The sequence below is a fragment of the Rhinatrema bivittatum genome, chromosome 9, assembly GCF_901001135.1.
Source record: "Rhinatrema bivittatum chromosome 9, aRhiBiv1.1, whole genome shotgun sequence".
NCBI classification, from domain to species: domain Eukaryota; kingdom Metazoa; phylum Chordata; class Amphibia; order Gymnophiona; family Rhinatrematidae; genus Rhinatrema; species Rhinatrema bivittatum.
In genome coordinates this window covers 164,219,618-164,231,775 of record NC_042623.1, presented here as the reverse complement: position 1 = coordinate 164,231,775, position 12,158 = coordinate 164,219,618, and the positions used below count along the sequence as shown (strand labels likewise).

The window sequence follows — 12,158 nt, the reverse complement described above, 5'->3', positions numbered from 1 at the left end:
GCAACACTTGGTATATTAAAGATATTCGATAAGCCTCACAAACCTACGGCGTTACTACCACGTGCAGTTCTTGAGGGCGTTCTTCAAAAGATGTGGGAATCGCCTTTTTCCACTCCTTCCACATCATGAAAAACAGATTTAAAATTCCGTATGCGGAATTCACCAGTTACAACTCAGTGCAGCTGCCTCACAACTCAATAGTTGTCGAATGTGCAATGTCTAAAGCAAAGCGTCCTAAACTCCACACACCACACACCGCTGGGTAAAGACAACAAATATCTTGATGAGTTTGGGAGGAAATCCTATCATGCAGCAATGCTTTCTTACAAGATAAGTACTCATCAGTTTTATATAACTCAGTACCTCTTTGAGTCCTTACAGAAGTTACGACCACTCTGCCTCACAGAAGACAATTCTTTACCACAACTCTTCACAGATATAGAGGAAGGTTTACGCCATTTATTACGCTCCGTTTATGAAAACTTTGAGACATCTGCAAAGACATTGCGGCTCGTTGCATAGCTTGGCTGCGTGCGAGCTCGATACGGGATGATGTCCATGAAAAGTTGGCCAACATTCCCTGCAAAGCACAAAACCTTTTCGGAGATCAATTTGCAGAGACTGTTTCAAAACTAAAGGAACAGAACTTGGCAGTAATGTCTCTAACCTCACCTCCAGATTACCACTCTACGTCCAAAAAGTACAATCCCTTTTACCGATGTAGATCATACTCAAGGGGTCAATTCCGGCCTTATTCCTCATTCAGGACACAGCCATACACACAATCAAGATCATCTTCTCAACCTTCGATAGCTCGTCAATTTCCACGACAACGACGACACCCTAGACAAGCCTCAGCGCCCCCACAAAAGCAGCCCCTGACTTTTTGAAGTCTGCAAAGCCATCATTACCGTTACAAATTGGGGGACGCCTACGATTCTTCCACAAAAATTGGAATCCATCACTTCGGATCACTGGGTTCTGCAAATCATAAAGGTAGGTTATCAATTAAATTTCCTAACCACCCCTCCTCTGCCTTCTATACCACCTCTTCGAGGATTTGAGCATCAGATACCATCTTTACAAAACAGAAGTCTTGGAACTCCTCCTAAGCGGATCCATCCAACTACTTCCAACTCATCAGATGGATCAAGGATTCTACTCCCAATACTTCCTCATTCCCAAAAAATCAGATGTTCTTCGGCCCATCTTCTATCTTCGGAATCTCAACAAACATATCCAGAAAGAGAAATTCAAAATGACCTCTCTCAAGAGCATACTTCCTCTTCTACAACAGAACGATTGGATGTGTTCCATCGATCTGAAGGATACGACTCTCACATACCCATGCACCCATCCTCCTGGCGTTTCCTATGTTTTCAAGTTCAGGACACTCATTACCAGTACAAGATACTACCGTTTGGCCTTTCCTCAGCGCCCAGAGTGTTCATGAAATGTCTAGCAGTGGTGGTGGCTCATCTCAGACAACAGTCAATCCAAATCTTTCCTTACTTGGACAATTGGCTTCTAGTAGCCTCAAGCCCGGTTACACTCAGAGCCCATACGGCTACCACGAAACAATGCCTCCACGACCTAGGATTCATCATCAACTACGAGAAATCAAATCTCCAGCCCACACAACTACTACAGTTCGTTGGAGCAGTGATACACACCGTACACAACAGAGCTTACCTGCCTCAGGACAGGTCTCAAACCCTGTTGAGACTAGCACAACGAATGCACAGTCAAACATGTTCCTCTGCACGACATGTTCTTCAACTGCTGGGTCACATGGCAGCAGCCATTCATGTAGTTCTTCATACGAGACTGCACATACGAGACTGCACATGCGACAACTGCAATGGGGCCTCAAGAAACAGTGGTGCCAGTACAAACAACCTTTATCCACAAGGGTACAGATTTCTGCAGTGATGAAGTTAGACATCCAATGGTGGCTCTCCCACTCCAATATTTCTATGGGTTCCCCATTCAGGAATGGGGAACCCATACCAGATGATACTCACCATGGATGCCTCATGGAAAGGCTGGGGGGGGGCACACCTAACCAACCTAAAGAGTCAAAGTTTATTGTTCCCCGAGGAATCAAGACCACACATCAATGTACTCGAACTTCGGGTGATCTGGAAAGCACTACAAACCTTCTCCACTCATGTGGTATGGAAACAACTCATGATTTATATGGACAACCAAGTCGCCATGTTCTACATAAACAAGGAAGGCGGGTCCGGTTCATGGACTCTCTGCCGGGAAGCCCTCCGCATACTTCAATGGGCAGAAACAATGAGCATCTCCTTCCAAGCAACCTACTTGCCAGGTCTACGGAACACCACAGCGGACCACCTCAGCCAAATCTTTCATCCACATGAATGGTGCTCAATCGGGACGTGGCGGAAAATATCTTTCAAAGGTGGGTCTACCCCACACTCTGTTTGCGACAGAGGACAATCGACAAGTTCTCCGCTTTTGTTCCATTTACCCTAGCAAGCTTCGGTATGCTCCAGATGTGTTTCTCATTCCATGAACAGAGGGGACTGCTTTACGCTTACCCGCCCATTCCTCTTATCTCCAAAACAATTCAAAAGTGTATTCAAGACGTAGCAGCCATGATTCTCATAGCTCCAGCATGGCCGAGGCAGCCTTGGTACATCTATCTCCTTCAGCTATCCGTAGCCTCCCCGATTCCTCTGGGAACTGACCCAGACCTACTGACACAGGAAGGGGGTGATCTTCTCCACCCGATGCATCACTCCCTTCACCTAACGGCGTGGAGATTGAACGGCAAATATTAAGTCACCTTGCACTTCCGGTTCCTATAGAGGATGTATTTATTGCTTCAAGGAAACCTTCCACCAGACGTAATTACAAAGGAAAATGGCACCGTTAGTCATAGTGGTGCAAGCATCAAACTTAACCCCTTCTCGTCAGAGGTGACACATATTCTACTGCATCACCTCTATCAGTCTGGTCTCGCTACATCGTCTGTTCGTGTCCATATCAGTGCGATTGCTGCATTCCATCACACAGACAAGGGGCTTCCAATTTTGCACCACCCACTAATCTCCAGATTCATGCGTGGGTTGCTACACCTGTGAGCACCAATGCTGAAACCTTCAGTCCCTTGGGACTTGAACGTCGTTCTAGAGCTATCTCCATTCGAACCCCTGGACACTTCACACATCAAATATCTCACCTGGAAAACAGTATTCTTGGCAGCGGTTAATTCAGCCCGGAGAGTCAGCGAATTACAAGCCTTAGTTCACTACCCTCGAATTCTTACACGATAAAGTGACCCTTCGACCTCATCCAACCTTCTTACCTAAGATAGTATCTGCATTCCATTTGAATCAAACCATCACACTACCAATCTTCAAACCAAAGCCACATCTACACGACAGAGATCACCAATTGCATTCACTGGATTGCAGATGAGCTCTGGCTTACTATAAAAAGAGAACAGACTCTGACTAGACCTTCTCAACTCTTCCTTTCCTTCAATCCCAATACTCCAGGGCAACCTGTTTCAGAAAGAACAATCGCCAACTGGTTGTCCCAATGCATTCAATTTTGTTACGCCAAACGTTCCCTGAAGTTAGATGCTAAACCTCAAGCGCATCAAATCAGAGCCATGGCTGCATTGGTGGCACACCTCAAAAGGGTACCATTACTGGACATTTGCAAGGCAGCAACGTGGTCTTCCTTACACACATTCACGTTGCACTACTGCCTACAACAGTCAACCTCAGATGCTGCACCAGTCTTGTCAACTCTACAACACTGATAAGACTGTCTACCATCATAGCAATGGATGTCCTGAACTTTCCCACAAACACTAGCAGGACACCATCCGTATCTTGGGACTCCCATACAGCATGGCTAAATCAGCCTTCTATCGATGGGGAAAAAAGCAAGCTTACTTACTGTAAACGGTGTTTCCATAGATAGCAGATGATTTAGCCATGCGTTCCCACCCTCTTCCCTAGACAGTAATAAAAAAAAAAAAAAAGGGGGCAATTTGCTACTTCATCCTGTCTTGGATACAAAGAGACCGAGGAGGAGATGGCTGATTCGCGCAGGAACACACCGTGCAGCTGCACAGAGTTCAAACTCTGTGACTCACTGAGGGAAGCTCCGCTTACGAGGGTTGCGACGCGCTCCCATACAGCATGGCTAAATCATCTACTATCTATGGAAACACCGTCTACGGTAAGCAAACTTGTTTTTCTTATTCGGAAAAAGAAAGTTGAGGATATTATGATTTTGATGCTTGGAAAGCAATTACACAAAGATTATTAAGGCGTACATACACCCCAGAGGAAAGGAATTTATTGCTTTACAAATAGCCTTAACTTCACTGATCTATCAGAGTCAAAAGTAGTATGAAGTATACAAATTTAAGATGCACTCTACGGGAAAGAAATCTGGAAAACTGATTTCTTTAGTAAGAAATTGGGTGAGGTTCAAGTCAGTACTGGCCCTAAAAAATAGAAATGGAAAGTTAGTTAATATGTTTGAGGAAATAACAAAGTTCTTTGCAGAGTTTTATAAATGACTGTATATTTCTGAGGGAAGTAGTTTATAATCAGACAATTTTTTGAGTAGAGTATAGCAGCCCAAGGTTTCTGTGGAACAATGGGATAAACTGAATGCTCCATTAACTGAGCAAAATGTGCATAATGATATTACAATGGCAAAATTATACAAAGCGCCGGGTCCCAGATGCAGAGGTCTATAAGATCCTGATACAGAAGAGTCGTACACCCTTTTGGGATACGTTTAGTGAGCAGATAGATAGCGTTTTCCCTATGATACTAATAGAGCATTAATGTCAGTAATTTCGAAGGAATGATGAGATCCATATATGCCAGAATCATATAGGCCTATATTCATAAATTTTGATTTCAAATTATTAACAAAGATCATGGCAGACCAGTTAGTGCTAATTCTCCCCTTATTGGCTTCTGGGAAGTTTGTTAGGCAGCGGTATGTGATTACTAATATTAAGGCTGTTTTGGTAGCCTTGAGAAGTGTTATCAAGCAGGGGTCTCATCTTTATTAGTCGTTTTGAAGCCGAGAAAGTGCTTCACCAAGTAGCATGGACATATCTGTTCCAAGAATAAAACATTTTGGGGTAGATTTTAAAAGGGTGCGCGCGGGCGTACATGTCTGCGCGCTACCCGGCGCACACACATGTACGCATGATTTTATAACTTAAGCACGCACAAGTTATAAAATCGGGTCAGCGCGCGCGCAAGGGGGTGCACAATTGTGCACGCCAAGCTGCGCTGTCTTCCCCCTAGGACCTGATCTTCCCACCCCTTCCCCTAATCTTCCCCCCTCCCCAGCACTACTCTAACCCCCCTGACCTAAGTTGCGCGCGCCGGCAGCCTGCCGGCACGCGATCCTCTGACACAGTGGCAATGGCTGTTATGTCGAGGCCTCTTGCCTGCCCCAGACCCCCCCTTTTTGCAAGCCCTGGGGCTTTACGTGCGTCGCCAGACCTTTTTAAAATAGGCCCGGCGTGCGTAACCTCTCCCATGCGCGTAAGACTTTTAAAATCTGGCCCTTTGGTATTAATGGGTCTTTTCTCATGAGTGCTACATCTGGTGTCTCATTCTCCTACAATGGTTGTGGCAGTGAATATGGGGATCCTTAGACAAGTTTGAATTGGGTAAGAAAACTAGGCAAGGCTATCCGCTTTCTCCACTTTTATTTATTTTATCGTTGGACCTGTTGCAGGAGAGGAAGGTGCAGGTAGTTGATATGAATGGGATTCAGTTTAAAATTGCAGCATTCGCAGATGATATTTTGGTATTTTTAAATAATTCTAAACAATCTTTGGAGTGTGTGATGGGCACTGTAGCAGAATTTGGGACATGTTCCTGATTCAGACGTAATTTGGTGACACCTGAAGCGTTAGCTTTCCAGAATAGGGTGAGGGACTTCTGGGATGATGGATTTCAGTTCAAATGGGTGGATGGTTCGTTTTGTTACCTGGGGTTTCTTTTGTCTAGGAACCCTAAAGACATATATAAGCTCAGTGTAATGGATCATCTTAATTATTCTAAGTTTAAATTGCAGCAGTGGCTTTCATTACTGCTTTCTTTGGCAGGTAAGGTTAATCTGTATAAAATAGCTCTTTTTCTTAAGTGGCTATTTATGCTCCAAATGCTTCCAATAAGAATTCTTAGAAAAGATATACAGATTTACTTCTTTGAAGAAGTAAGCAAGCATGTGGATAAGGGTAAGTCACTTGATATGTAGTTTATCTAAATTTTCCGAAGGTGTTTGATAAAGTCCCATGTGAGAGACTCTTGAGGCAATTTAAAAGTCGTGGAATAGGAAGCCGTGTTCCTTAGGCTTCCACCAGACAGCTGGCTTTCATTTACCTTGCTTTAGTTATCTGTACTTGAGCACCCCCAGGAACCTCGGACAGAATTAAATTATCTGCGCTTTAGAACAATGGTCTTCGCTATTTTTGAATTGGCGGCTACTTTGACAAAAGAAAAAAAACTTCATTATGAGAGCCAGAACCATCGCTGGCCAAAGTGGTGCCCTGGGAAGGGGGTGGGGATGAAGTCAGCTCAGAGTGGGGGTGGGGTTCCCTTTTCAATAATGCAGCTGGCTAGGTGGCTGAGGCGCCCTCCGAGCAAAATGCATAATTAAACAGTCTTCTGGCCCACACCCTGTAGCCCATCTCAGCCCCTCTCTCTCCCCAGCTTCTCTTCCACACTTGCATACTTTCCCCAATCTCATCCCACATCATTCTCAACTGCACCCCAGTTTAATCCCCTCTTATCTTTTCTGGAAACTTGCTACAGGTGCTGCCTGCAGAAGAGTTGTCTCATGAAAATAGTGTGGGAGTTTGGGCATCACAAAGCTCAGTCTCACTGAGTGCTGCGATGTGCTGGAAGAAAACAGAACAACTGTTTCGGAGGCAGCACTGACAGCAAGCCTCTGGAGAAAGTTAGTGCAGCCTATTTTGGGGCAAGAGAGTTGTAGAAACACTCTTAAGTTGTTAGGAGCTGCCACTGGCTCCTGAGCCTTACAATGAAAAACAATGCCCTAAAAGCTAGCTAAGGACTGTTTTTTTGACCAGGGAAAGATGCCTGATTTTCTGAAGTTTTGGTTGTGGGGTTTTTTTTTTTTTAAATTCTGCGATAACATGGAACCAGTGGGTAGCTAATTTTGGAATTTTTTTTTTTAATGTTACTCGAGTGATTTTTCATTTATTTTATATGATTGCGGAATTTTAATTTATATTTCTTGTATTATGTGTTCTTTTATTTTAATCCAACCTTGGCTCTATCAGTGAAAGAGGGAATCAAATCCAAATATATGTAAATGTTCTATTGTGGATCAGTTACTTGTTTAAAGGATAGGAAACCAAGCACAGGACTACATGATAAGTTTTCCTAATGAAGAGAGGTGAAGAGTGGAATGGCCCAAGTATCTCTTCTGTGTCCAGTGTTCTTTAACATATTCATTACCTACAACTTCCACATTTGGGAACATACTTGCACTGGTTCTTGATTTCCAGATAAGCTAACTTTCTTTATTCTGATTGCTTTGGGGATTATTTAAAATTAAATTTTACTTTAATTTTGAAGTTTGTATCCCACCTTTCCAAAAGTTCCTGGTGGAAGTACAGCAGAAAAAAACATAATATAATAATCTACACTAATGAACCTAAATTGTCAACCCACACAATGCAAAACAAATGTCACAATTAAACTAAAATCACGGAGAACAGCCAAGATCAAATAAACATTAAAAAAAAATACCTTAAAAAAAAAAAAAAAAAAGCCAAAAACATTAAGCAACTCAGGCTGCTAAAGCAACACGTATAACAGAACTGGAAATAAAGCAGGCTTCCTTACAGATGTGCACATAAGTTAAAAGCATAAAATCTATTGACACCCCATACTAAAGTGTAAAAAAAAAAAAAAATCAAGTCTTAATTTGGCACCTGAAACTCAAATCCCAGTCTGTCTTCCCTAAGCAGGGGAATATAAAATGTCAATGCTGGAATAATATATCTTTGTGTCTTCGGTTGAAAGCTTTTTGTGGCTCTTGGGTGAATTAGTGTCTTATTAAAAGCTAATTTGGAAGAACAGAGAAAACATTGGCCCTATCAGATCACATCCACCCCAATTCCTGCCTTTTTTTTGGTACAGATTGTTTTGTGGAGCAGTAATCTGATTTCTTGCAGCTTTACCCAATCAGACTATGTGGTAGCTATTAACGGACATTTGAGACTTCAAATCGTATCCCTTGTTTTCTTGCTTGTAGTGGATTGTTTAGAATTGCAGATAACTGTATTAATCTAACTTCAGATACTGATCCAGGTGTCAATTTATAGTATAGTATTTCCCAAATGTTTTGGAGAATTGCTTACAGTCTCACTCACCATATTGGCTGTTTTCTTATATAGACTTTTAAGGCCTCATTCCTTGCCCCTTTCTCAGTTAATACCACCTAGAACCCATCTGGTTTAGTTTTTCTCAATCATGGTCTCCCTGTTTATATCTAAAAGCCTTTTTTTTGTTGTTGTTTTTTGTTAGCTTTATTATTTAATTACTATAATTATCTATTGTATCATCAAAGCAGTGCACTAAAAGAAGAATAATTTTTCAGCTTCAAATACTTTTATGATTGACTGGTCAAGAATATGTCTTGGTCAGGAGCCAATGAATCCATGCAGAGTTCGTTATCAACTGCTTTAAATCAAACTTGAGTCCAGCTCTGATGGGAATTTATAGCGACTATAGCGACTCTACTAGACTTGACTCAAATTGTAGCTTATTTCCCCACTAACAGGACCAATGATTATAGTAGCTGTGGTGGAATGAGTGATTTAGAATTGGCAGACATTGGCTTGGTCCTTTTGGTGGCTCTCTCAAGTGGGGAGGAGTGGGTACTATCCTCCTGTGTTGGGAAACTATCAAGGAGTGGAACTGGGCCATTTCTCTAAGAACCACAAACCTGACAGGAATAGACAACATTCTGGCAGACAGATGCAGTTAGCACTTAGACCTTTGTGAGTGGTCCTGAGTTCAAGATATAACAAATAGGATCTTCTAGTGGGACACACCCAAGGTATACCTTTGGCAAGCAGTAATGAATAGGAAGTTAACCTGTGTCAGGACGGGACTAGTGTTTGGGACATCAAGATTTATTAAGATAAGTTTAATATGCAACTCAAAACTATATATATATATATATATATATATATATATATATATATATATATATATATATAATGTTCTTGCCAAATGATTAAAGATAAGACTAGGAAGATCATTTGACTAGATTGACTTATGCCATCTAGTAAGATGGCATAAGATATTGTACATTTAAGACACACATTATTTTGTATTTGGGGTATTTGTTATTGGATTTCTTTGGTTATTTTCCCTATTGTGTTCACGCTGTCACTACTGGTAGGAAGGTAACCAGTTATCTTCTAACGATCGGAAGGCAGATGAACTTCAGACTCCTCCTACCTTCATTGGATGAAAGCCTTCTGTGTGCATATTCTCCCATACTTCTGGTGGTCAAAATTTTTAATAGAAAAGATCAAGGTAGCATGATCCTCATAGCACTATTTTAGATGAGACAAATTTGGTTGTCATTCCTTTAGGAAATCAAGTTGGGAACTTGCTTAACTTTGATCACGCAAAAACAGGAAACATTGATCCACTTCCTGATTAACCCACAGTGCCGCCTCCTTACCTCATAAGCCCTATAATTCTGTTACTTTAATATTTTTTTATATATAGTGTCACACCTTTTCTTTTCCTTCCTACCTGGTTCTTCTTGAATATTGTAGCCCAGTATATCCCAGTCATGGTTTTCCATGTATCATGTCTCCGTGACAGCGACAACATCAAAGTCAGCTTCTTCCGTGACTGCCTCTAGATCCAGGACTTTATTTCCCATTCTATGAGCATTAGTGTACATAGCTTTCCAGATTTCCTTTTTACCCATTATGCAAGTATTTGTTTTGTTTAACTTAGTGTTTTGTTCACCTCTCCCCCTGACAATCCTAGTTTAAAGCCCTCCTCAATAGGTTTGCCAGTCTGTGTTGGAAGACAGTGCACCCCTTATTCAACAGGTTGACCCCATTTCTGCTCAGTAGTCTTGATATATCCCATGGTCCAGGAAGCCAAAATGCTTTTGCCAACACCATGTGTGCAACCATTCATTTATATCCAGAATGTGAGCTTCCCTGCCTGGGCCTTTATCCTGACTGGGAGGATGGAGGAGAGTACCACCTGTGCACTTATCTGCTTTACCCTCTCTCCCAGAGCCATGGTCAGTTTTGATATGATATGTGTGGTACCTAGCAGTATCATTTGTGCCAGCATAGATGAGCAGCATCGGATAGGCTTCAGGGTTTTTGGCAATCTCTCTACAATATCTTAGATTTTAACACCTGGCAGACAGCCCAGGACAACATGGATGCCTCAGTGTCTCTCAGAAGTGAGTCACTAACCAGCACTGCCCTCTACCTCCTAAGTGCAGTGGTTGTTGAGCCCGCAGCTGTGGAATTTGCATGTTTCGATTTCTTATTATCCTGGGATGATTTCTCCTCCTCCACTTCAGAACTGTTTGTGTGCGTGTGTGTGTGTGTGTGTATATGCATATATATGTGTGTATGTATGTATTCTCATCAAAATATACTTTCTGCCAGAAAGTGGTTCTTGCTTTTTCCCTTTTTTTAGTCAAAGGCAACCTTTACCTAGGGAATCCCACTTGTATGACTACAGTGAATTGCCTGTTTACAGAGAAAGCAAAGTTGCTTACTTCTCTAAAGTCAGCAGTTCACCATTAATACAAACCCACTCTGCTTTCCTTAGGAGCAGTTCTTTCCCTAATTAAAACTAAATCTGCAGGGCTACTGAAAAAGAGCAGAGAATGATTTTTTTCCTTTTTCCAGCGTGTTCTGGATGATTCTTTCCCTTCAGAGCTGAGCAGAGTCACATGACACACGTGTGTGACTAATGTGCCTTCAGAGATTACCTATTACAGGTAAGCAACTTCACTATGTGTGAGTGTACATGTGTGTATATATGCGACTGAATATACATGCTGTATAAGTTACGTTATAGACAGTGTTAATGAATTATGAAGTATTGTAGTTGTATTGCTTGTATGGTTTGCTAACATTCTCTACCTGCAGTGTCCTGAACATTTAGAAATGTATTTAAGTACCAACTGACAGTAGCTTTAACAAGTCACCTATGCTTCACTGGAATGCAAGAGGAAACCACTGATGATCACTACTAGATGATTCTTTTAGGATTTACCAACATTTCTGATATGCTAAATGGTTAAATTAAAAGAAATGAAACATATCACTTTACCAATATTGAAAAGCTATGGTATAGCTGGGTTTGCTTTGATTTTTGGACTTCATGGTGAAAGTGCACTCTGAATTGATGCTCTAGTCTTTTGCCCCTTGATGGTATGCCGAGATGATAAATTTTTTCCTTCTAGATGGCCTTCGAGCACCGGGCTGGCGGGAGCATGCAGAGCGGCGGCGAAGGTTTGACTTTGACTTCCGCGAACGTGATGATGAACGGGGATATCGGCGAGTCAGGTCAGGCAGTAATAGCTTGGAGGACGATAAGGACAGTCTCCCTGAATGGTGCCTGGAAGATGCAGAGGAAGAGATGGGAACTTTTGATTCCTCTGGGGCTTTCCTTCCCTCTAAAGTGAGTTCATCTCATATGTTATTTTAAATAGTCATAGTATTTAAACTAGCTCCCTTATATTTAGATGGCATGCAGCAGTGGCACTCAATAACCAATTTTTTAATCTAAAGGCAAGTGAGTGATTGTAGGATGGGAAGGAGCAGACACACTTTCTGTAGTTTGTGTTCCTCTGGTTACTTGAATGTTTAGGGAAGGGGGAATAGCAGTAGGTAGTAATGGGTAGATGCTTTATTTTGTGTTAGAACCTGAGTATTTCTTTAGTAATCCAAAAGTTAATGTGGAGTAATAATTAGCTTCCATTATAGTCTCTCAGAATTTATATTTCTCTTCTACAGTGTTCCCCAGCGTAATCCTGGAAGCATATCTAACCCATCTAGTTTTCTAGATAGCCATAATGAAAGTCAATGAGATAAAGTTGCA

General features: G+C 41.8%; 1 protein-coding gene across 8 annotated transcripts in view; it reads left to right on the top strand.

The window, feature by feature from the left end:
• Nucleotides 1-12,158, top strand: part of GIGYF2 (GRB10 interacting GYF protein 2) — a 444,297-nt gene that overhangs the window by 229,132 nt on the left and 203,007 nt on the right. For all 8 annotated transcript variants that reach the window (XR_003858724.1, XR_003858723.1, XM_029616693.1 and 5 more), the window contains one exon: nucleotides 11,521-11,738. Coding sequence is in view for 6 of the 8 variants with exons in the window: in XM_029616693.1 (XP_029472553.1) it covers nucleotides 11,521-11,738 (218 nt within the window). In the remaining 2 variants the exon portion in view is untranslated. The remainder of the gene's footprint in view (nucleotides 1-11,520; nucleotides 11,739-12,158) is intronic.